Genomic DNA, 22,415 nt, shown 5'->3' on the forward strand with positions numbered 1-22,415 from the left:
TGAGCAGGATGACAATATACAGCCTTGACGTACTCCTTTTCCTACTTGGAACCAGTCTGTTGTTCCATGTCCAGTTCTAACTGTTGCTTCTTGACCTGCATACAGGTTTCTCAAGAGACAGGTCAGATGGTCTGGTATTCCCATCTCTTTCAGAATTTTCCACAGTTTATTGTGATCCACACAGTCAAAGGCTTTGGCATAGTCAATAAAGCAGAAATAGATGTTTTTCTGGAACTCTTTTGCTTTTTCTATGATCCATTGGATGTTGGTAATTTGATCTCTGGTTCCTCTGCCTTTTCTAAAATCAGCTTGAACATCTGGAAGTTCATGGTTCATGTATTGCTGAAGCCTGGCTTGGAGAATTACTTTTGAGCTGGCTTTTGAGCATTACTTTACTAGCGTGTGAGATGAGTGCAGTTGTGCGGTAGTTTGAGCATTCTTTGGCATTGCCTTTCTTTGGGATTGGAATGAAAACTGACCTTTTCCAGTCCCATGGCCACTGCTGAGTTTTCCAAATTTGCTGGCATATTGAGTGCAGCACTTTCACAGCATCATCTTTCAGGATTTGAAATAGCTCAGCTAGAATTTCATCATCCCCACTAGCTTTGTTCGTAGTGATGCTTTCTAAGGCCCACCTGACTTCCCATTCCAGGATGTCTGGCTCTAGGTGGTTCCATTTACACCTGCCTGGTATGTACCCGCTTCAGGTCCCTGGCCTAAGTGCCCGGCCTCTGTGTTTAGCCCACAGGCTGGACACTGGTTCTTTTCCATGTCTCCAAACTTCTCTGTTTTAGCTTTGACCTGCTCAGGAACAGAGCAGCTAAACTTCTCCCTTTAGGTCATTAATGGAATGAATGGGAACTTTTCCCAGGGATTGAAGGCCTTTATGGGGTATCCCGGTCAGTAGCAGCCTTTGCTCCTGGGGCCCTGTGGTGTGCCGGCTGGTTTGTTGCCCAGCAAGTTGTTCAGCCACCTCGAGTCTGAACTCTTGGCTCCAGAGCTGGCTTCCAGCTCTCCCCTGCTCATCCATAAGAACCTCGGGCCACAGCCACTTCTGATCTGAGTGGTCCCAGAAGCTGTGCCTCTGGCTGGGGGGCTGTGTGTGGAGCTGGGACCAAGGGACAGCCCTGGGGACACTCCAGGAGGGATGGGGGTTTTCAAGTTTCCGGCAGCAGCAGTTCTGAGCTCATGACTCAGGGGCTGGCACCCGTGGCACATGGCCTGTTTTCACTTTCTGGCCCCCCTTACTTGATGGAGCCCTGCCCACCTACCCAGTGACTTGGCCCGGTTCAGCAAATGCACCCCTCCACTTTTGATAAGTTTCCAGACACTGTGGAGTGGGTGGGCTGTGCATCCTTCAAAGCTGACGGATCTGTGCCGGCTGAGCCACGTGCGTGGGGGCGTGGCTTTCATCATGTCTCATCACAGCCAGACAGCCATACATGGTCACTGTGACTGCAAAGCTGCAGCGTGGTGACTCAGCCCCGAGAGGCTGATGTAACGGGGAAAACCGGAGCCAGAGTGTGGCTGCTGAAACCTGGAGGCTGAGAGTCACCCCCTCACCCCGCCACCCCACCCCAGGGTCACCCTCACCTGCCCAGGAACCACCTAGGGCAGCTCTGAGCAGACCCAGGTCTCAGACCAGAGGTTCCAGAAGAGCTGGAAGAGAAACCACTGCCTCTTATCAGATGCAGGGCCAGGGTGTGACAGCCCAGCCTGGTTGGGTCTTTGTGATGTGGTTGAGGGAGTGGGCGTGGACATTTACTTGGAAATTGGTTCTTTCTTGAAAGGAGAGCCTGCCTGCTGCTTTTCCTTAGAAAATGCCGATCTTGAGAGGGACCCCGGTGTGGTATTGAGCAGGAGGGGAGGGCCATTTTAGATTCTTATTCAGTCATGGCTTGTGCAGTTCAGGGTGATTTGTCCCAGGCTATGCAGTTATTGTGAGCATTTTTACTTGAGATAGTTGTGTGAAATTTCCAGGCAGTAACTAAGCAAGGCCTTTGACAGAGAAACTTCAGCCAGGCCGGCAGCTCTTGGTTTAGGATCAGAGTTCATTCTTTCTCGAGGGACAACCTAGAGAGGTTTCCAGAGGTGGAGAACTCGCCAACTTTATGTAATTCGCTGAGCCCATGAAGTGGGGAAGAGCAGGAAACATGGCTCCTCACCTCCAAGGGCCAGGTTTGCCATGGACAAGGGGACTCGCAGAGAGCCCTGTGGGTGCTGCGGGAGAGGAGCCAGTGCTGAAATGCTGGCCATTGGAACGTCTGCCCTCCCACATGCATGTTCCCCGTGTGCACAGCATACGGAGTAAAGTGAGAACAAAACAGAGAGGTTTTCGTGGAGCCCAGTACATCCAGTTGAAAGATCTGTCATTTATTCTAAGATTCTGTTATGCATTTTGTTTGTAAAAAAATGTTAAGCAACCGTTTTTTTTAAAGTGCTGACAGTAATCAGTGTTTTGTGTTTACTTGGTTTTTGACGTTTTAGTATCATTTACCTGCTGAAACATGAAAGTGGCTGTTTTGTGTCGGCCCCGTCATGCTTTCTGGGTTTTGGACCTTTCCTGCAGCCAGCCCGGGTCGGCCTGGGCCCACAGAGGCACACAGCCTTTGTGGACTTGGGTCCATCCTCCGTGTCCCCCTGCTTCTTGTCTGGGGGTGTCGGGATAGCTGGCGGGGCCGGTTGGCGTCCTTCCTTGTGGTAACGCGGAGGCCTGTGGCTTTCCCCAGCCATGGATTTTCCCCAGCACAGCCAACACGTCTTGGAGCAGCTGAACCAGCAGCGGCAACTGGGACTTTTGTGCGACTGCACTTTTGTGGTGGACGGTGTTGACTTTAAGGCTCATAAAGCAGTGCTGGCGGCCTGCAGCGAATACTTCAAGATGCTCTTCGTGGACCAGAAGGATGTGGTGCACCTGGACATCAGTAACGCGGCAGGTACCCCGCTGGGTCCAGGGCCGAGCTTGTGGTGGACCCCGTGCTACACACGGCCCTCCTTGAGCAGCATCTTCCAGCTGTGGGGGACGGGGGGCTGGTGCCAGACTTCCCATACAGGACTTGGCCACAAGTGCCTGAGTACCAAGTTCTTACCATGATTGAGGGGCCTCTTTTGACTGGGAGTGGGGTGGTAAGGGGAGAGTGACAGGAAGGCCTCTTGATAAGCTTCAGGCCGAGTGAACACAGGACAGGCTTATCAGAAGGGGCAGAGAGCAGGAAGGCTCTGAGCCCCTGGTCCCTTTCCATTGCTGAGTCAGTCTTCAACCCACTATCCCAGTGCCTTCATGGCAGTGGCAAGGTTTGGGGTCTGGAGGAGCAGTGTCAGGAAGGTCTTGGGATTGAAGAAGGAGCTAACTGGTCTTAGATTCAGGTTCCTAGCCCAGAATGATGTGCCATGCTGCCAGAAGTTTGGCCAGGGTATTGTTTCCCCATTTTACAGATGTGGAAACTGAGGCCCAGAGAGGTCGGGTGACTGGCCTGGAGGTCAGATAGAGGGTTGATGGCAGAGCCCTGATGAAAGCCAGTGATGACGCACTCTGTCTTCGGTGATGAAGCGCAGTGGCTGGGTGGAGAGTGCTCAGAGTGGCCGTTTACACCCTCTGCCTTCTGTGGGTGTGCTGCTTTTTGGAGCCTGCCTCTCCACTGGCACAGGAGATGGGGGAAATGGTGGCCTGCCACTGCCACTCTGCTTTTTACAAATTCCTCAATTCTGCCATGGAGTGGAGCGACTGGACAGGGTGCTGGTACCAGGTCTTGAGATGGGTCCGTGACGGCTGTCTGTGTCCTTGGCAGGCCTGGGGCAGGTGCTGGAGTTTATGTACACAGCCAAGCTGAGCCTGAGCTCTGAGAATGTGGACGATGTGCTGGCCGTGGCCAGCTTCCTGCAGATGCAGGACATCATCACAGCCTGTCACGCCCTCAAGTCACTGGCTGAGCCGGCTGCCAGCCCTGGGGAGAATATGGAGGCCTCAGCTGCAGAAGGTAAGCTTCTTGGCAGGCTGTTCCTGAGCAGGTGGCTCTTGAAGAGAGCTCTGCCCCTGCCTCTGGGACAGTGTCATATGGCCTCCCCTGCATTATGGGGAGCTCGTGGGGAGGAGCCACAGCAAAGTCTGAGAACGCCTTTCAGAGGGGCCCTTCTGTCCTCCCTTCCCGAGGGCACTGGGCAGCCACGCCTGGCTCAGGGCCTTTGCACCAGAATCCACTCCTCCAGCAGGCCTCTTCTCCCCCACCTCCTCCTGCTCCTCTAGCGCCTCAGGAAAGCCCCCGAGGCCCGGTGTGGGCCAGAGTCCTCCTGACACACTTTGAGAAAAGAACACTCCTCTGCATTAAGCAGCGGTCTCTGATTAGCACCCTTTCATGTGCAAGGTCTGTCTCCCTGACCAGTCTGCCAGCCCCATGGCTGTTACATCCCAGGCCTAGCCGGCAGCCTTGACATGATGTTGGTACCTGTGAAGAATCTGTTGAGTGACCCAACCGACAAACTTAGGTGTATCCCAAGGGAGGGTCTGGAAGAGCTAGCGAGTTCTGGGCCACTTCACCCCTCCCAGTGGTGGGCACTTGATGGGAAATAGCAGGTCTGTCCTCTTCTATCTCCAGTGGGGGACAAGAGAGCCAAAGAGGAGAAGGCTGCTGCCACTGCGCTGAGCGAGCTGGACCCGGCTAGGAGCAGTCCGCCCGCGGGCCCAGGCCGGGAGCCCAAGGAGGAGCGCGGCGGCCAGGCTGAGAGCACAGGCAGCGGTGAGTTGCCGCGCTGAGGATCCGGCTGGCTGGCCGTCACCCACCAGCAGTGTGGGCTCCAGCACCACAAGTGGCTTCCTCGGGACGCTCTTGGGGGTGAGGGGACACAGGCAGGTGCATCCCTTGAGCTCAAGCTCCCCAGAACAAACTGTTGGTTTTTCTGGGGCATCTGTTAAAGCCAGAGCAGAGGCTCAAACAGCCTGAGCTGGGATGTGCCACGCCCCCCCAAACCCCTGGGGCCACAGCCACTTCCAGAGGCCTAGTCCAGGAGACCCATCCAGCCACTGGACAGAGGGCCCCAATCCAGCCCTGGATGCCCCCACGCCCACTGCAGGTGCAGAGCAGACGGAGAAGGCAGATGCTCCCCGGGAGCCTGTGGAGCTCAAGCCGGACCCCACGAGTGGCATGGCTGCTGCTGAGGCTGAGGCTGCCTTGTCAGAGAGCTCAGAGCAAGGTACGCTCCACTGGCCAGGTCGGCCCTCACTTAGGTCAGCGTCCCCCACTCTTCCTGCCACAGCTGATCTCACTCTGAGTCACTCTTTCACATCAGCTTTTGGGCCAACATCATCTTTTCTCATTCCTGAACTTTGATGTCAGTTTCTTGGTTGTACATCCTGGCCTCGCTTCCTGTTAGCACAGAAGTCTGGCTGTTGCAGTACTGGCCCTGCTGTTTCTCCCTGAGCTGAGCACCATGGGGGAGCTTTGCTGCCCCTAGCACCCACCCCTGCGCCTGCCCCCAGTGCTTGTTGGCTGAGAGCATCCTTCCCACCTGGGTTGCCAGCTTGGGGGACCCTGGTGGACTGAGGCCCATCTGTAACCTTCAGGTAGCACTGTCCGGGTCATCCCTAGACTTCCAGACCCTGCCAGGCGCTTGCGAGGCGCCCACGCAGAGATGAGCCGGCCCCCAGCCTCACTTGACACCCACCCCCCACCGCCCAACCCCCAAGACGCCTCAGTGCCTGCCGTTCTCCTGGCAGAAATGGAGGTGGAGCCAGCCAGGAAGGGAGAAGAGCGAGAGGAGGAGGAGGGCGCCGCGCCCGCGGTGGTCAAGGAAGAGGGGCCGCCACTGGAGAAGGGCGAGGCCCCAGAGGAGAGTGAGGAGTCGGCCAGCACGGACTCGGGCCAGGAGCTCGGCGCTGAGGCGCGAGGCCTGCGCTCGGGCACCTACGGCGACCGCACGGAGTCCAAGGCCTACGGCTCCGTCATCCACAAGTGCGAGGTGCGCCACGGGCGGTGGCGACCCGGTCCCGGGCCCCGCCCCGCCCCACCCCGCCCCTGACTCCGCCCCCTGCCCCCACAGGACTGTGGGAAGGAGTTCACGCACACGGGGAACTTCAAGCGGCACATCCGCATCCACACGGGCGAGAAGCCGTTCTCGTGCCGGGAGTGCAGCAAGGCCTTCTCTGACCCGGCCGCCTGCAAGGCCCACGAGAAGACACACAGGTAGGCCCCGCGGCCGCCCCCTTGCTTCGCCTGACCCACCCTGGATCCCCGCCGAGCGCCCCCCGCGACCCTCCTCCTCCGCGCTCTGCCGCCAGCCCGCTGAAGCCCTATGGCTGCGAGGAGTGCGGCAAGAGCTACCGGCTCATCAGCCTGCTGAACCTGCACAAGAAGCGGCACTCGGGCGAGGCGCGCTACCGCTGCGAGGACTGTGGCAAGCTCTTCACCACATCGGGCAATCTCAAGCGGCACCAGCTGGTGCATAGCGGCGAGAAGCCCTACCAGTGCGACTACTGCGGCCGTTCCTTCTCCGACCCCACGTCAAAAATGCGCCACCTGGAGACGCACGACACCGACAAGGAGCACAAGTGCCCGCACTGCGACAAGAAGTTCAACCAGGTGGGGGCAGGGGGGGGGGGCCATAGGGGAGGCTGGGGAGAAACCGGGAGGGCAGATCCGGACTGGAGGAAGGGTGGATCCCCCCACAGGGTCCCCGTCCCCCGCCCCCCTCCCTAGAGGTTCCGGGGAGGGAGGGGCTGGCCCTCTGACCCCCTGCCTGGGCGCAGGTGGGGAATCTGAAGGCCCATCTGAAGATCCACATCGCCGACGGGCCCCTCAAGTGCCGGGAGTGTGGAAAGCAGTTCACCACCTCAGGTAGGGCCCGGCTGGCCCCCGCCCCACCTACTTTCGCCCCGGCCCCCACCCCACGGCGCCCCCCCGCGCCACCCCCAACCCCCTGCCAGGCCTTCCCTTGGTCTCGCCACAGGGAACCTGAAGCGGCACCTGCGGATCCACAGCGGGGAGAAACCCTACGTGTGCGTCCACTGCCAGCGGCAGTTCGCTGACCCCGGCGCCCTGCAGCGGCACGTTCGCATTCACACGGGTGGGTGGGTGAGCCTCGCGGGGGCGACACGGGGACGTGGAAGGAAGGGAGGTGCTGATATCTTGTCCCGGCTCCTGCCTTGCGTCCCCAGGTGAGAAGCCATGCCAGTGCGTTATGTGCGGCAAAGCCTTCACCCAGGCCAGCTCTCTCATCGCCCATGTGCGCCAGCACACCGGGGAGAAGCCCTACGTCTGTGAGCGCTGCGGCAAGAGGTGCTGTCCTTCCGCCTTCCCCCTCCACCTCCCACCCAGGCATGGTGGCGTCCCAGCACTGGGTGGGCGGAGAGGGTCAGACAGAGCACAAAAGTCTGCTCTGTCCGGTCCAGTCAGGAGCCGGTCACACGGCTGTCCAGGGCAGGTCCCCAAGTCCTCTTCCACCTCAGCCCCGTCTTAGTCTGGGCGGTTCAGTACAAGCCCCTCCCTCTGGCCCTGCAGATTCGTCCAGTCCAGCCAGTTGGCCAATCATATCCGCCACCATGATAATATTCGCCCCCACAAGTGTAGCGTGTGTAGTAAGGCCTTCGTGAACGTGGGGGACCTGTCTAAGCACATCATTATCCACACTGGTGAGTGTGTGCCCACCTCTGTCCCAGGCCCTGACCCCGGGCTGGGTGGTACATGGGGGTTGGGGGGAGACGCCCATCACCCCAGCCTTGGGAGCTGCCACTTGCTGCAGGCTGCCTCTAAAGCAGTCTAACTCCCAGGAGGGCCCCACTTTCTCAGACCTTCTAGAAGGGCCATCTGTGCCTCAAGTGGCCACCCCAGAGCATTTCCTGCTGGAAAGACAGGGCTGCAGGGGAAGCTGGAGGCCACTGAGGTCCTCCCCCCCTGCACCCTCCCCCCAATGGCAGGAGAGAACCTTGCCTCCCCCCTCAGGAGAGAAGCCCTACCTGTGTGACAAGTGTGGTCGCGGCTTCAATCGGGTGGACAACCTTCGCTCCCATGTGAAGACTGTGCACCAGGGCAAGGCCGGCATCAAAATCCTGGAGCCAGAGGAGGGCGGTGAGGTTAGTGTGGTCACTGTCGATGACATGGTCACGCTGGCCACCGAGGCACTGGCAGCAACGGCTGTCACGCAGCTCACAGGTGCGGACATCACTCAGCTCCCAGGGCAGCAGGGGGTGGTCACAGCAGGGCTGCCTCTGGGGCAGCCGCAGAGGAGCAGGTGATAGGTCTTAGGCCTTGCTGATTCTGTCCACAGTGGTGCCAGTAGGGGCCGCAGTGACTGCGGATGAGACTGAAGTCCTTAAAGCCGAGATCAGCAAAGCTGTGAAGCAAGTGCAGGAAGAAGGTGAGAGGGGAGCAGAGCCGCCTTCGGGGAAGGTGGTGGGCCCTTCCTGTCGTGACCGCACACCTACCTCCCACAGATCCCAACACCCATATTCTCTATGCCTGTGATTCCTGTGGGGATAAGTTCCTGGACGCCAACAGCCTGGCCCAGCACGTGCGGATCCACACGGCCCAGGCACTGGTCATGTTCCAGACGGATGCGGACTTCTACCAGCAGTATGGGCCGGGCAGCACGTGGCCGGCCGGGCAGGTGCTGCAGGCCGGGGAGCTGGTTTTCCGCCCTCGGGACGGGGCCGATGGGCAGCCTGCTCTGGCAGAGACAGCCCCCACCGCCCCTGAATGTCCACCGCCTGCCGAGTGAGCAGGCGCCCCTCCTCCTATTTAAGGATGGATGGCACCCTAGAACTGAGAAGGGTGACCCGATTCCCTAGAGAGAATAAATTTGATTATTTTCTAATACTGCCTGTAGCTCCCTGTGGGGGTGGGGCGGGGAGCTGGCAGCTCTAGCTGATGCCACAGAAGGGCTGCTCCACCCAGCCACCAGCCAGCCGAGCCTACTTCTTGGGAAGGCCAGGCTGTCCCTTTGCAGGGAACCCCGAGACCTGTCTAGAAGGAGGCTGACTCCTTCACCTGAGTGTGGGCAGCACACCAGAGAAACTGCGGCTCCACGAGCCCCATCACCTCATCTGGTCTCCTCGTTGGAGGCCGCTCACCTGCTCAACCTGAGGATTGGACCTTCCCTCTCTGCCGTGGAACACAGCTGTGACCCTGCTGCCCTCTGCTCAGGTGTTGGGAGCTGGGCCCAAAGGGCTTGGCCACACTGCTTACCAGGATCCAGGGCAACCGTGCAGGGCCCAGCTCGAGGGCTCATTCAGCCACAGCAGCAAGGTAGGCAGAGCACCAGACCAAGCAGGCCACAGGCCTGGTTCTGTTGGGCTTAAGGAAGCCAGAGAGCAGCACACTTGCTTCGTGGTAACTCTGGCTGCAAGATCAAGGCCAGGCCAGCGTCATGTTCTGGGAACATTTACTTGGTCTGAATCAGTGGAATCTCTAAGGTGAGGGGCTGGAGGGACAGGAATGAGCAGCCAGGAGCTCTGATGGGGGGTGGGGTGGGGTGGACGGTGCAGCAGTGGGGATGGAGAAGCAGGGGGTCATGAGATGCCATCTGCCGCTTTTCCATATGGCTCGTCCCTAACAGCTTTAATTCCTCACTCAGAGATGGCACCATCCGGCACTGGAAGTATAGGTCTGTTTGGAGTGTAGGGATACTGCAAGTGAGACCAGTCTTTGTGTTCCATCCCTCCTTGCCCAACTCCTCACCTTGTGGTGGGTCCAGCTGTTCGGAGGCAGCTGCTGCAGGGCCAGCCTGCACCTTATCCAGAGAAGGAAGGGACAAGAGGCAAGACCCCAAAGCTTTCTTAATGTTTCTGAGTTTGACTGGGCAGTGGCTCTATTCTTTATCAAATTTGAAGTGCCTTCAACATTACTCAGAAACCAGTTGGGACCTTGAAGTGTCACATTACCACCACAGCAGTGAAAAGGTGGCTCAAGTCATAGTATGTGATGAAAATTTTTTTGTACAAGGTAAAATGATCCTTGAGGAGGATTAGTGGCAGAAAGGAGATGGGTTCCATATACAGACTTAGTAGGGGATTGAAAACAAACACGGGGTGAGGGCTTACTGTTCCTAGAGGCCAAGGACCCCTGGTCCTCCCATCCAAGTGAAAGTCACATCCACACTTGACATGTTTTGTATTTTTTAATAAAGTTTGTAATCCAATGGACACACAAAGCAAAACTGCGCTGAGAAAAACAGTTTCATAAATTAATAAGTGTTAGGAAGTTGGGAGAGAGGTCAAGGTCACAGGAAGAAGGGAAGCCAGTCTTTTTGTACAGTCTTTTTGTGTGTGTGACACTTCCAAATTGTGGGGGCAGGGCCCGTGCTATAACGAAGCGCACTTATACAAATGAGTGACAATACAAAGTCTGAGTATGAAAATAAGATTTTCTCTGAAAACACATTTTTGGCACAGATTAAAAAAAATGTATGTCAGGGAATTTGATTTTTAAGTCAGTATTATATATATTTATATATATTATATATTTATATATACACACATCCCAAGTTCTGCATATTCCACTAGGAGAGAAAATCCTTCCGTTTGCTCTTTTTGATTGTAAACTGTACATCCTGGGTGAATCAAAGATGGTGGTAGCAGAATTAAGAGAGGTGACATCCAAATGAGCAAGGGGAAGGGAGGAGTGGGGACCAAACAACTCAATGAAATGTTCCTTGACCCCAAGGTTTCAGCAGATGTTTGAAGTCCTGCGTGAGTCTGCGATGTGTGTTCACGTACACCAAGACATCCAGAGTGTCACAGCCTGTCTTCACTGTGCAAAAGTCCAAGTCACTAATTTAGTGCAAAGGCAGTTCTGTTTTGTTTCTTAAAAACAAAAACAAACAAAAAAAATCCCACTGCCCTGTTCCTTTTCTCCAAAAAGAGGAGAGAGAAACCCAGCCTCAAGGTGTCTGCAAGTCCATCGGTTGGTGGTCTGTCCTTGGGCTAAATGTCATGTAAACATACAAGTAGCAGCACCACTGCCCAGAGCGGTCTGTCCGACTGAGCCGGGCGGGCGGGCAGGAGGGTGAGGCTGGCCGTCTGGCAGTGGAGTCTGTCCCCTTCGGCAGCTTCTTCCTCCACGTGGCTGGGTAGTCCTGTGTTATTTTTTGCTGCAGAGCCTCAGGAAAATACACTGAGTGGTGACCATTCAGTGGCTCACACAGAGGCAATGACAATCATGAGGTGGGGGGAAATGTTGGAGATGCTGGCCAGGAGGTCAGGGGCCAGCCGGGACAGGTGACTCTCAGAGAACTCGCAGGGCGGGAAGATCTGCAGCACGTAGGCGGGCTGGAGTGGGGACAAGAGAGAGAGAACTGGGATCCCCGGCTTCATGTCACCCACCCACCACCTCTCCTCCCTCAAACTCCCAACTGGGGGGCCCTGAAGGCCCAACACACGGAGCCAGGCTGAGTCAAGTTCCCAACCAGCTAAGGTCTCTCGAGACTTTCAGAAGAAAACTAGGTGTAAAGTAATTAGCCTCCAACTAATAAAAATAAGTGGGAAAAAAAAAAAAAAACTAGGTATCAGAAAACAAACAAACTGACCACCTCCCTGGGGGCCTCTTTTCAATAGTTAAGCTAAAGAAAGACCTTTGTTGTCTCAGCTGCCCGCTGACCATCTCCCGGATGGGCAAATGGCAGTCCTGCCCATACATGCCCATCCCCGGCTGGTCTCCTCTATCCAGAATGCCCCTTTGTCCAGCTCCTCGGGGAAACTGTCCTGGACTCCTCTAGTTGGCACTGGCAGGTTAGTCAAACTGCCCAGCCAACACTACCCACAACCCCCACCCCCACAGGCGTACGTGTGCCAAGGCAGGATGCTGGGCTGACCTGATTGGAGCCGGGGTTGGGAACATTGATGATCCCTGCCGCCTGCTTGGCCTGCAGATACGTGATGAAGGCAGCCTTGAGTGACTCTGTTTGGCTTACGACGTCCTCTTGGTCGCGGCCACAGGGCAGAGCCAGCAGCAGACAGTAATCTGTTTCCACCTGGGAAAGAGGGAGCTGTCAGTGATCAGAGGCCACCTCGCAAAAGAAGGTCGGAAACCAAAAAGAACTATCCAACCCAGGAGATTTGGCTTCTAAATCCACAAAAAATCCTACTACTGAAATGACCTTGAGGTCCATCCATATACTTGTTGAATGAAAAGGGGCCTCATCTCTAGGTCTAGAGAAACTTTACACCCCTAGTGGAGACAGAACATGCCCTTCATCATCCACTCCAAGAATCCCATTACTGCACCCTAAAACAAGCCAGGGAGACAGTGGGGCCCACCCATGGCCTCCCTTCCTGTGGGTGGGACAGTGGCTAACCTGGGCCCTGAGCCTTACCGTCATCCTTCGGGCAACCCCTTCCAGCTGTGAGGCCTCCAGCCGCATCCTCTGGGCAATCCTCAAGGGGGGCCCTCCTTCGGAGAGGGGCAGGGACCGATGGGCCAGGACATTGTTGCCAGAGACGAAGTGGAGCTGCACAGCAGCCGTGTCGTTCTTCAGGGCCAGGAGGCCCTGCCACACGATGGGGTACTTCTGCTCGCAGGGAAACAAAGAACAGTGAGCTCACGGCTGGAGAACGAGGCCATGCTGGTCACGGCCCTGAGCAGCAGGTGCTGATCTAAGTGGGGGTCTCACGTAAAGCTTGGAAGGTGGTAGGGGAGGCCCTGTCCAGGCTTACCTTCAGAAGCTGCACCATATCCACAGGCCTCTGGGAAGTCAAGTGTGGAGAGGAATCTTGTTTGGGGGTGGGTGGGGCTTCAGTATGGGGTAGAGCCAGTCCTGGAGGGGTGCTGGGGCCTGAAGAGGTGGGGACAAACAGCGGCTGCTTTGGGGCAGCCTGAGCAGGAAGAGGAGTCGGGAGGTCAGGCTTCAAGGAGACACACACAGGGGAGGGATAGGAGGTCTGGCTCGCCTCTGCCTGCGCCCTCTGGACCTGGGTGTGAGGCTCAGCCGGCCTGTTGGCAGAGACGTTAGGGAGGCGCGGCTGCTCGACTCCTGTCTGGGTGCCCTTGGCTTCCTGGGACACCGGAGGCATCTTGCTGCTTGGAGGCTGGCTGAGCTGGGAGGGCTGTGCAGGCTGGGCCGGCTGTGCGGACTGCGCAGGCTGGAGGGGCTGTGTGGGCTGAGCAGGCTGAGTGGGCTGTAAGGGTTCGCCTTCAGGGGGGCCCTGGAGTTGGGTGGGAAGAGAAAGGAACAGAGTCAGTCTGTTTTGCACAAAGGGCATCCTGCCGCCAACCAAGCAGCCAAGAGCTCTCGGGTGGGTCACCTGCAGGGAAGCTCCTGGCAGCCAGGCCCCCGGAAGAAGCTTTAACCAGATGGCCCTGCTCTCGGGCATTCAGGATTGACAGCTTTGGTAAAAGTCACCCGAAGAACCTTGTCACCCTCTCGGGTCAGAGCCGCCACACCACCCGCTCCCACTGTGAGCTCCCTCACGTCCCCAGGCTCTGCTGTAATCTGAGCCCTTCACTCTTAAATTGAGGAAGCGTCTCATGAAATCCACAAAAAGGACGCCGTATTTCGGGGATCTCACTGGTACCCGCCACCCCCCCACCCCCAACTCTGGACCAGAAGACAGACTGGGCGTGCTCACCTGGGCGGGAGCCTTGGTCCGGGAAGGCAGGCCGATGGAGGCCGTGGCAGGGAACTGCGTGTGTGTGAGCTGGGCCGGGCTGTGGTAGGTGCGGACGTCTCCGTACCGGTACTCCTGGAAGAGCTCCCCGCTCGAGTGTACGATCTGCACCCCGTGGGTCACCACCACCGGTGGGGTCAGAGGCAGCCCCTGGAGCTGGTTGCTGGGGGTGACTGTGAGGATGCGGGCCTCCCCGTGAGAGGCAGGGGCAGGGGCAGCTTTGGCATCTACCGTCTTAGTGGCTTCTTTCCCTGTCTGCTGAGGGGCCTTGCTGGCTGGTGGCACCTTCCCGACCCCGTCTGCCGTCCGGGGCTGCTCGCTGACGGCCGTCACGTGAGGATGCACCATGATCCTCACATCCCGGGGCACGGTGTATGGGTGCAGCCGGTACTCAGACTGCATGACCAGCACCTCCGACTGCACGGGGGCTGTGGCTCGAGCCACGGGCAGGTGGTAGTGCACTTCCTCCTCTGGAGGGTGCTGGGAGGCCAGGGCGGGGACCCCAGCTGCGGCTGGCTGGGGGGTGCCGGCGCGCTGCGGGGCCCGGACCTCTATCTGCTGCGGCTGCAGGGGGGCCCGTGGAGAATGGAGTGTCTCGGGGCGGATGCTGTAGGTGATGCTGGGCAGCGTGGGCGTGTTCATCCTCACCTCGCCCTGAGACAGGTGGCTGAGGGACACAGTCTGGGTGATGCTGTGTGGCGGCATGATGACAGACTGCTCTGGGTGGATGCTGGAGATGAACTGGGGCACAGGAATGCCTGCTGCCAGCATGACCGTGGCGTTCGTGGACAGCGCGGTGGATGTGGTGCTGCTGGGGTGGCACGCCCGTGGGAACGGGCTTGGAGCGGGCCCACTGGGTCGAGGGGAATGCGCATCTGGCTTGGTGGCTGCCAAATGGGACACCGTTCGATCTGTCGGGGTGCTGGGCCCCGATGGGACATGGTTCACTTCTCCTGGCAGTTTGCTGGGCAGAGCCGGAGGGTGGTGGGGAGTAAGAGTGGAGCTCAGGTTTGCCGGCTGAAGGACCTTGGTTTCTATTTTGAGGGTGACGGGATCAGCAAGCTTTTTGTTAGTGGTGACTATGCTTGGGGTAAGGACTAGCTGGTTGTGAACCAGCACCGGGGGTGTGTTTATGCCCTGGGTGAGGACCTTCACTGTGCCACCCTGGGTGACGGGTGTGGACACAGACAGGTGAATTGGCTCGGGCTTCTCCAAGGACGGACGGTCGGCCTTCACCGATGAAATCACAGGAGATGCATTGTATGTCTGTGCAGTCAGTACCAGAGTAGAATGGGTGGCCACGTTTGCATAGCCTGAAGGAGCTTGAGGGCCTTTGGCCGGAGGCTGAGACGGTGTGACAGAATCGGGTTTGACCTGAGACTTGGACACCGACTGTTGAAATTCAATGTCCATCGCACTTGCTGGGGGGATCTGGCTAATCTTGGCGCTGATCCGCTGGGGCCCTTCAGTCTTCTGCCCCGAATAGCTCAGGAGCACAACCCCTTCAGAAGTGTTCACGCGCAGCCCAGCACCGGAGCCCGTGTCCGCTGGGCGATCATCAATCACAGACATAGACCCCGGGTGGAACCGATTGTTGTCACTGCTGCTGGATCTCTGTTTGCACTTTGCTGACGGTGTGATCACTGCACCTGCCACCGTCACAGCACCCGTTGTTGTGGCTGTCACACCCCCAGAGGCAGCGGTCACCGCACCCGCCGTGACGGTCACTGCACCTGTGGCGGCGTTCACTGTGCCCGGAGTGGCATTCACTGTGCCCGTGGCGGCGTTCACCACACTGGTGGCAGCGTTCACTGGAGTGGTGAGAACATTCACGGGCCCTGTCAGGACATTGACTGGTCCCTTCAGGACGTTAACGGGGCCAGCAGGAGTGTTCACCAAGCCTTTCAGCGTGGCCACTGAGCCCTTCACTGGGCCTTTCAGGGCATTCACAGGGCCGGCCAGTGCATTCACTGGGACCAAGGAGACGTTCACCAGGCCAGTCAGGGCGCTCACCAGGCCCGTCAGGGTCTGAGGAGCAGGTTTCGCCAGAGTTATCTTCTGCGAATTCTCCAAATCAATGCTGACAGGCATCCGGCTAATGACAGAAGTAATTTTAGGAGCAATGACTGGAGTCACCTTTTCTTTGTCAGCAGCTACTGGAACCTCTGAGGCCTGTGTGTCAGAGGTGTTAGTTACCAGAGTTGCTGTTTTTTCCTCTGAAACAGGTTTTTTCGATTCAGCTGGAGGGGGCAGTGCCTCATGCAGGCAAGGGGCAGCGCTGACAGGCTCTGCAATGGCCGCTGTGACACTCGTGGAAGTGACACCCGTAGCAGATACGTATTTGGGGTCCATGAGGATCTTCCTCAGTGTACTGGAGCTGGTGTCAATGTCAGAGGCCTTGGTGTCTGGGGGAGGAGCCGGAGACGGGGTGGACTGCGCCTGTGGCTCCTCCTGCCTCGTGATCCACTCTGTCACCTTCGCAGGGGGACTCTGGTGTGGGATCCCCCCGGCAGCGACAGGGAGTGGGAGCTTTGCTATTGTTACGGAGGGAATTGGTGGGGTGGGCATGCTTGAGTCACTGGGCGGGGTCACTGGGTCACTTTCAATGATGGAGTGCACCTTGAATCTGGCTTGAGGCTCATCATGCACAGGGGCAGGCTGCGAGGGAGGGGCGGGGTCTGGGAGCGCAGGTGCTCTGGTCGGAGTCTCTTCCTCCACGCTACTTTCTTGGGGCAGATCCTCTCGGGATGGAGTCTTGCTTGGGTCAGAAGCACATGACTCAGGAGCAGTGGGCTGGGGCTTGTCATCCTGCTTTTCTTCCTGTGGAGCTTCTGGGGGTTGTACCGTCGTCCCATCACTTGAAGCGGGGCTCTTGCTTGGAACCTGGTCGGGTTCAGGGACATGGGTCTCTGTAGTGCCCCCTGTTTTCTTGTTTGTATTCCGTTTGCGGCGTGATCGAGTAGTCTTCTGGCGCCCTTTATCTTTCCGAACCAGAGTGACTTCTGCTTCTTTTGACCCCTTGGCTCCCGGCACTGGGTGGGAGGTTTCGTTGCTGTCTCCTCTGGCTTCCTTGTTGTCTGCTGGGCCTGCTGAGGGGTCAGGTGCACTGCCTGGCGGCTTAGAAGATTCAGCAGCAGCCTCTGTTTCCAAGATGCCAGACACAGCCTCATTGGTCTCAGGCTCCATGCCTTCCTCAGGAGGTGGCGGATCTGTCTGAGATTCTGCAGGGTAAGGTGGCGGTGCAGGGAAGTTTTCTGGCTCCCCAGAAATGTCATTGATGATGGACCCGATGGCCGCGGCCAGCTCTGTTTCGCTAGCTTGGTGTGCGGGCTTGTCCCTGTCCTCTGTAGAGAGGCCCTCTGTGGCATCAGGAGCTGCCGCCTTAAAAGCCGCGGGTGTGGAGGTTTCCGTGAGCTTCTCGATGTTCTCCACGGCCTGCTCCAGCTCCATCTGCCGGGCTAACTGATTTGCTTCTGGGGACTGCTTGGAGGCAGACACATCCTCCTTCTCCGGTTCCTTGTCTGGTCCAGCGGGCTCACTGTTCAACTGCGAGGATACACTCCCCTCCCTCTGGGGACTCTTGCTCTTCTCGGGGGAAACTGCCACGACCCCAGCCTCCTTCTCCACCGGCAGCTCTGAAGGGCCCGCAGCCACGCTGGGACTCACGGTGGCTTCCGCGTTTTTCACGTTTGCAGATTTGTCCACCGCCGACCTAGAGTTTCGAGATCGTCCTCTCTTTGACTTGGAGTTTTTCTCAGGGGCTGCTTTTTTCTCCACTACTTCAACTGGGGGGGTTTCGGGCGGATTTCTGTCCGTGCTAATTTCTTTCTTGTCACGTTTCTGTTCACTCGCTGCTTCTTCTTTATCAGCCTTGGATTTTGTATTATTTTCTCTCACGTTCACTTGGGGACTCCCCTCATTGGTGGCCTCAGGACGTTCGGGCTCAACTTTGGGTTCATTTCTCCCCCTCTTCCCTTGTTGACCACCAGCAGCTACTTTCTGGGATCGTGGGGATCTCCAGCCCTCAGCTGGTTTGACCGTCTCGACTTCTTTGGCCTCAGTCTCGTCATCTTCATCGGCCCGACGGCGAGTCTTTGGAGGCCTCCCCCTCCGAGGGGTTGTGGGAACCGCTGCGGCCTCCTGCAGCTCCCGCTCCAGTCTCTTCCTGGTCACTCGTGGCTGCTCGACGGGCTCCTTGACTGGAGAGCGGCTGTCGTGGTCACCCATGGTTGCGTAAACACTCCTCACATTCCGGCGCCTGGTTCGGCCAAGTGGCAAGCTTGGCTCGGGGTGTTCGGGGTCTGCAGCTGAGTTTTTAGAAGCAGTCCTTGTAATCTTCTCTGCCTCCATCTTCAGTTCTAAAAGCTTCTGTGCTTCTCCCCGGGGAGAATTGGACCGCTTGAGCTTTTCCCGGTCTATCCTCTCACTCTTCCTGGTGACGGGCTTTTCCACGACACTTGCTGCAGCTGCCTGAATGGGGGTCTTGGAACGTTTACTTTTGTTTGGCTTTTTATCTTTTGCAGCAACTGGAGGATCAACCTCTACAACTTCAGTAGCTGGAGGCGGAGCCTCAGGAACATCTTCCGTTTTTTGACTTGTGTTAGGTTCAACGTTAGCAGCCAAGTCTGGCTTTTCCACTTGAGGCTCATCGGTTTCTTCAGGCTTCTGAGTTGGTTTTGAAAGTGTCTGGGTGCTGTTAGGCTCAGGATCTACACTGATCTCTACCTGGGAAAATGATGCCCCAGGAGTTGGAGGCTTGGCATCCAGATAAGGCAGCTGATCGACTGATGAGCCTCCTTCAACAGTGGAAGGAGGCTCGGCAGTGTCTTTCCTGGTGTCCACTCCCGGGGGCAAGTCTCCTTGCTCAGGCTGTTCGACAGTGACGGGAGCCAGATCTGTATTTGCAGGTTTTGCTTCTTCTGGGACAGAGGCTGGCTCAGTGGTCTTCTCTTCTGCCACCGAAGGCCCCTCTCCAGTCTTTTCACCAGCTGTCTTCTCCAGGGATGCTGCTGCTGACTCTGGAGCTACAGTGGTGACACTAGGAGGTCCAACTGAAGATGGAGTTTTCAGTTCTGGGTCTTTATTCTCAGAAGCAGATTCTGGGGTCTTGGGATGATCCTCTGTATCTTCCTGTTTCTCAACCTCTTTGGGTTTCTGGTCTTTTTCTTTTTCTTTCTGTTGCATTCGTGTGAGTTCCATGAATCTGCTATGGAAAAGAACTACTGGCTCTTGAATCAAGTCAGTTGTGTTATTCAGTCCATCAGAGGTCTGCCTCCCATACAACCTGCCGGAAACGAAGTCAGACTCTTCATCTTTCCTCTCTAGATGCTGCAGTCGCTTGGAATCTTGTTCAAAGATTGAGCTGTGTAAAAAACGAGAAGCAAATAATTCTTGCCTTTCCTGTTCTTCTTCTTTATGGTCATCTTTCTTATCGTCCATTTTTCCCTCTGAATCAGTCCGGATTTTCTTCTTTTTCATGTACCAGGATGGAATAGGTCTTGGAGCAGAGTCTACCTTTTCTTTATCTTTGTTGTTTCGAAAATTAGCAAATCGGGAGTCCCAGTCAAGAAAAGACCAATTTTCTTCTCGAGAGGAAGAAAGGGATTTGGCTCTTTCAAGCAAAGCCTTAGTGTCTGGTGTGATTGTCTTATCCAATGCAAAAGAATAAAATTTGTTCCTTTCTAAAGAACTGGAGAGTCTTTCATCTCTCTCACGTAGTTTGTCTTCTCTGTCCCTCAATAAAAAAGACAACCGAGAACTTTCAAATAATGCAGAGGCTCTAGGTGAGTGAGATTTGTGTTCGCCATCATCATCAGAATCAGAAGGCACCTCACCAGGTTCCAAGTCACGGACAGACCTCTTTCGAAGGCTGTCTCTCTTAATTATGCTGTTTGGGAAACTCACATCAAATCTACTGGCATCGTGTTTCATTTGAGAATCCCACCGATTCAGTTCATCTTCAGGATTCAAGACAGATAGTTTGATTTTAGCCATGTCTGCCATCTGTTCTCTCCTGCTCGAATCATAAGGATTAAATTTTAAGGACTCTTCTCTGACTGTTATATGAGAATAGGGGAGGCCTTTGTCATCTACTTTAGGAGACCCTCTTATGGACATTACCCTAGGAGAACCAATAGGGTCATCATCTTCGTGGAAGGAACCAAGCCGGACACTGGGAGAACCACCAGTCCTTTCAGAATCTTCACTGATCTGGCGTGAACTTCTGTAGTTCCTTTCTCTCTTGGTGCAGATGTCAAAATCAACATGGTCCATCCTTTTCTTTTTGCTGGGAGGCGAGTCATCGGTGACATCCTGAGGGGGTTTGCCTACCTCGTGAACAAGACTACGTCTTTCGTATTCATCCACATCTTTTTTAGGACTGCCAAACTTCTCAGACTTGGCTATTTCCATCTCCATCTGCTGTTTTCTACGACTCTGCTCCATTTGTTTTCGGTAACTCTGCGTGTGATCAATATCAATGCCAATTTTTTCTTCAGTATTTACTGAATGTGGTTTCTCTTGGCCCGATTTACATTCAAGTGGTTCATCACGAAGACTGCAATAGTTTTTCCTATTATCTTCTCTCTCTGGTCCTTGATCATCTAATAGCTCCAGCTGTTTCAGTTGTGGTTTTGAGGGAGTGGGTTTTTTTGACTGGATTTCTTGATTTTCCACAGATTCACCTACTGGTTCTCTCAGCCTTGCTTGCAGATCTGAGCTGGGCCTTGAGCCAGTCCCAACAGAAATACTGGCAAGCTCCTGACAGTCTTTGGGGCTGGGAACAGCATTAAGTCTGTCTAGTTTAAGTTTTTTAGATTCTCTTTTAAGAATTTCTTTCCTCATAGGCTTTTTTTCAGACTCTCCTTCCCTCAGCAGAATGACATCTCTAGATGACATGTCAGGCTGTTTCTTTAAAAGCACCCGAGCATCTTCCATCTCTGGACTACCTTTCTTGAGGTCTGATTTCTGCCTTTCTACTTTCAAATTGGAATCTGCAAAACGCCTTTTCCTCGCCTCCAGCTTCTCCAGATCCCCAGCACTAACCCCGTCAGCACTCTGCTCTGGTTTTAAGTGCTTCCTGGGTTTGGGCCGGCCTTCCTTATCTACCACTTCTACGTGGCTTGAAAGCCCCCTTTCCTTTGGCACTTTCATTCTAACAGATTCCAGTTTAGACAACTCAGATTTTGCAGGCTCTGTCTGAGAGGCCTGAAGTTTCTGATCTAAGGCAGAAGACTTGACAGTGTCATTATCAAGCCTGGTTTTCAGCTTTTCCAAAGGGGTGTGATCAATAACCTTCCCCTCTTTTTCTTTCACTCGAGTCAAAACCACACAAGGCATGAGTTCCAAGCGGTTTTTGGCTACTCCTTCTTTGTCAGCTTTCTCTCTGCTCAGTTTATTAGAACTCCTCAACTTTTCAGGGCTTTGTTCTCTCTCATTTTCTTGGTCTGTTTCCGAAGACTGAGAACTTGGGGAATGAACTTTTCCTTTTCGTTTCTGCTTGTCAGTTTTGTCCTTCTCCACCTTTTCCTTCCTTATTAAACGTCTCTCTCTTTCCACTCTCTCAGGATCGAAAGTTCGTTCTTTATCTGTCTTCTCATTTTTTGTATAGCGTTCCAAACGAGGTTTGTCAAGTTTATCATATCTTGGAGGGGAAAGTGAGCTGCAGCTTCCACTCCGGTCTGAGGAGCGGCTGTAAACCCTCCTCTCGGAATCACTCGGCAGTCTCTCAGACTGTGAGGGAGATGCTCCAGGACTCTGAGGGCGGCGCAAGTGCACTGGACTCTGACTGCGTTCAATTGGTCTCCTCTCGTGGTCTCTGTCCCGGTCAGACTCAAATCTTTCACGTTCTCTTTCTCGTTCCCTTTGTCTGTAACTGTATTCCCGAATATCTTGTTCATAAGGATCATTTCTATAATCCCTATATTCCCGGGGATCATCATAATATCGTGATTCATAGTAGTCTCCTTGGTAAGTTTCCCATTCTGAATAAAATTCTCTCCCTCGAGCTGGATAGTCCCGTCTGGAATCCTCAGGATATGTGCCTGGAGTACGGACATTCTCATAATATGTACGATCTTGGCTATAGTCATAAGATCCCCTTCGTTCTTCTCTGCCAAAGACAAAAAAGAATGTATTGGTTTTCTGTTTTCTCGTCACTGACACATTAATCATACACGTGCAATTACAGAGGCCCGCCTCTAAAAATCTTTGCCATTATTTAATCATTAGAACTGGGCTTCCCTCGTGGCTCAATGGTAAAGAACCCACCTGTCAATGCAAGAGACATGGGTTTGATCCCTCATCCAAAACAAGGAAGGAGAAGGAAATGGCAACCCACTCCAGTATTCTTGCCTTGGAAATTCCACAGACAGAGGAGCCTAACAGGCTATAACCCACGGGGGTCACAAAGAGTCAGACACAACTCAGCAACTAAACAACGAACAAATCATTAGACTTTCACCATCCAATACCACAGCTACAAACCACAGGTGGCTACTAAGAGCTTAAAATCTGGCTAGTATAAATTGAGGTGTGTATAAATACAGACTAGATCTGGTAGATTTAGTCTTTTTTTTTTTTAAAGAAGATATATACTTCAGTAATTTATTCAGATTGAATACATGTTGAAACAGTATTTCAGATAGACTGGGTTAAATAAATTAATTACTTTGCTGCCAAGAGATAGTCTTACCACAACTTGGGAAACAAATGTATTGTTTGAAAAGACAGATGAAAAAAAGGGAACCCTCTTATACTGTTGGTGGGAATGCAAACTAGTACAGCCACTATGGAGAACAGTGTGGAGATTTCTTAAAAAACTGGAATT

The 22,415-nt window shown here is 55.0% G+C and overlaps 2 protein-coding genes across 4 annotated transcripts in view; one reads left to right on the top strand and one right to left on the bottom strand.

Moving 5' to 3' along the window:
- The window catches only part of ZBTB17 (zinc finger and BTB domain containing 17), a 30,447-nt gene extending 21,645 nt beyond the window's left edge, over positions 1-8,802 (top strand). For 2 of the 3 annotated variants that reach the window (XM_061160672.1, XM_061160671.1), the window contains 14 exons: positions 2,730-2,936; positions 3,789-3,977; positions 4,593-4,733; positions 5,068-5,187; positions 5,711-5,952; positions 6,034-6,176; positions 6,272-6,572; positions 6,740-6,827; positions 6,940-7,056; positions 7,148-7,268; positions 7,491-7,621; positions 7,932-8,141; positions 8,257-8,346; positions 8,423-8,802. In XM_061160672.1, the coding sequence (XP_061016655.1) occupies positions 2,732-2,936; positions 3,789-3,977; positions 4,593-4,733; positions 5,068-5,187; positions 5,711-5,952; positions 6,034-6,176; positions 6,272-6,572; positions 6,740-6,827; positions 6,940-7,056; positions 7,148-7,268; positions 7,491-7,621; positions 7,932-8,141; positions 8,257-8,346; positions 8,423-8,706 (2,382 nt within the window). In that variant the 5' untranslated portion in view covers positions 2,730-2,731 and the 3' untranslated portion in view covers positions 8,707-8,802. Of the gene's footprint in view, positions 1-2,729; positions 2,937-3,788; positions 3,978-4,592; positions 4,734-5,067; positions 5,188-5,710; positions 5,953-6,033; positions 6,177-6,271; positions 6,573-6,739; positions 6,828-6,939; positions 7,057-7,147; positions 7,269-7,490; positions 7,622-7,931; positions 8,142-8,256; positions 8,347-8,422 lie in introns of those variants that run through there. The other variant, XM_061160673.1, reaches the window with a different exon arrangement.
- Positions 8,803-10,091: 1,289 nt separating this feature from the next.
- SPEN (spen family transcriptional repressor) overlaps positions 10,092-22,415 on the bottom strand; it is an 88,942-nt gene continuing 76,618 nt past the window's right edge. Inside the window, exons 11-15 of the mRNA XM_061160674.1 lie at positions 13,550-21,698; positions 12,638-13,126; positions 12,298-12,492; positions 11,797-11,955; positions 10,092-11,254 (exon numbers count right to left, since the gene is read on the bottom strand). Of these exons, the coding sequence (XP_061016657.1) occupies positions 11,123-11,254; positions 11,797-11,955; positions 12,298-12,492; positions 12,638-13,126; positions 13,550-21,698 (9,124 nt within the window). The 3' untranslated portion in view covers positions 10,092-11,122. The remainder of the gene's footprint in view (positions 11,255-11,796; positions 11,956-12,297; positions 12,493-12,637; positions 13,127-13,549; positions 21,699-22,415) is intronic.

The sequence above is a fragment of the Dama dama genome, chromosome 14, assembly GCF_033118175.1.
Source record: "Dama dama isolate Ldn47 chromosome 14, ASM3311817v1, whole genome shotgun sequence".
Taxonomy (NCBI): Eukaryota; Metazoa; Chordata; class Mammalia; order Artiodactyla; family Cervidae; genus Dama; species Dama dama.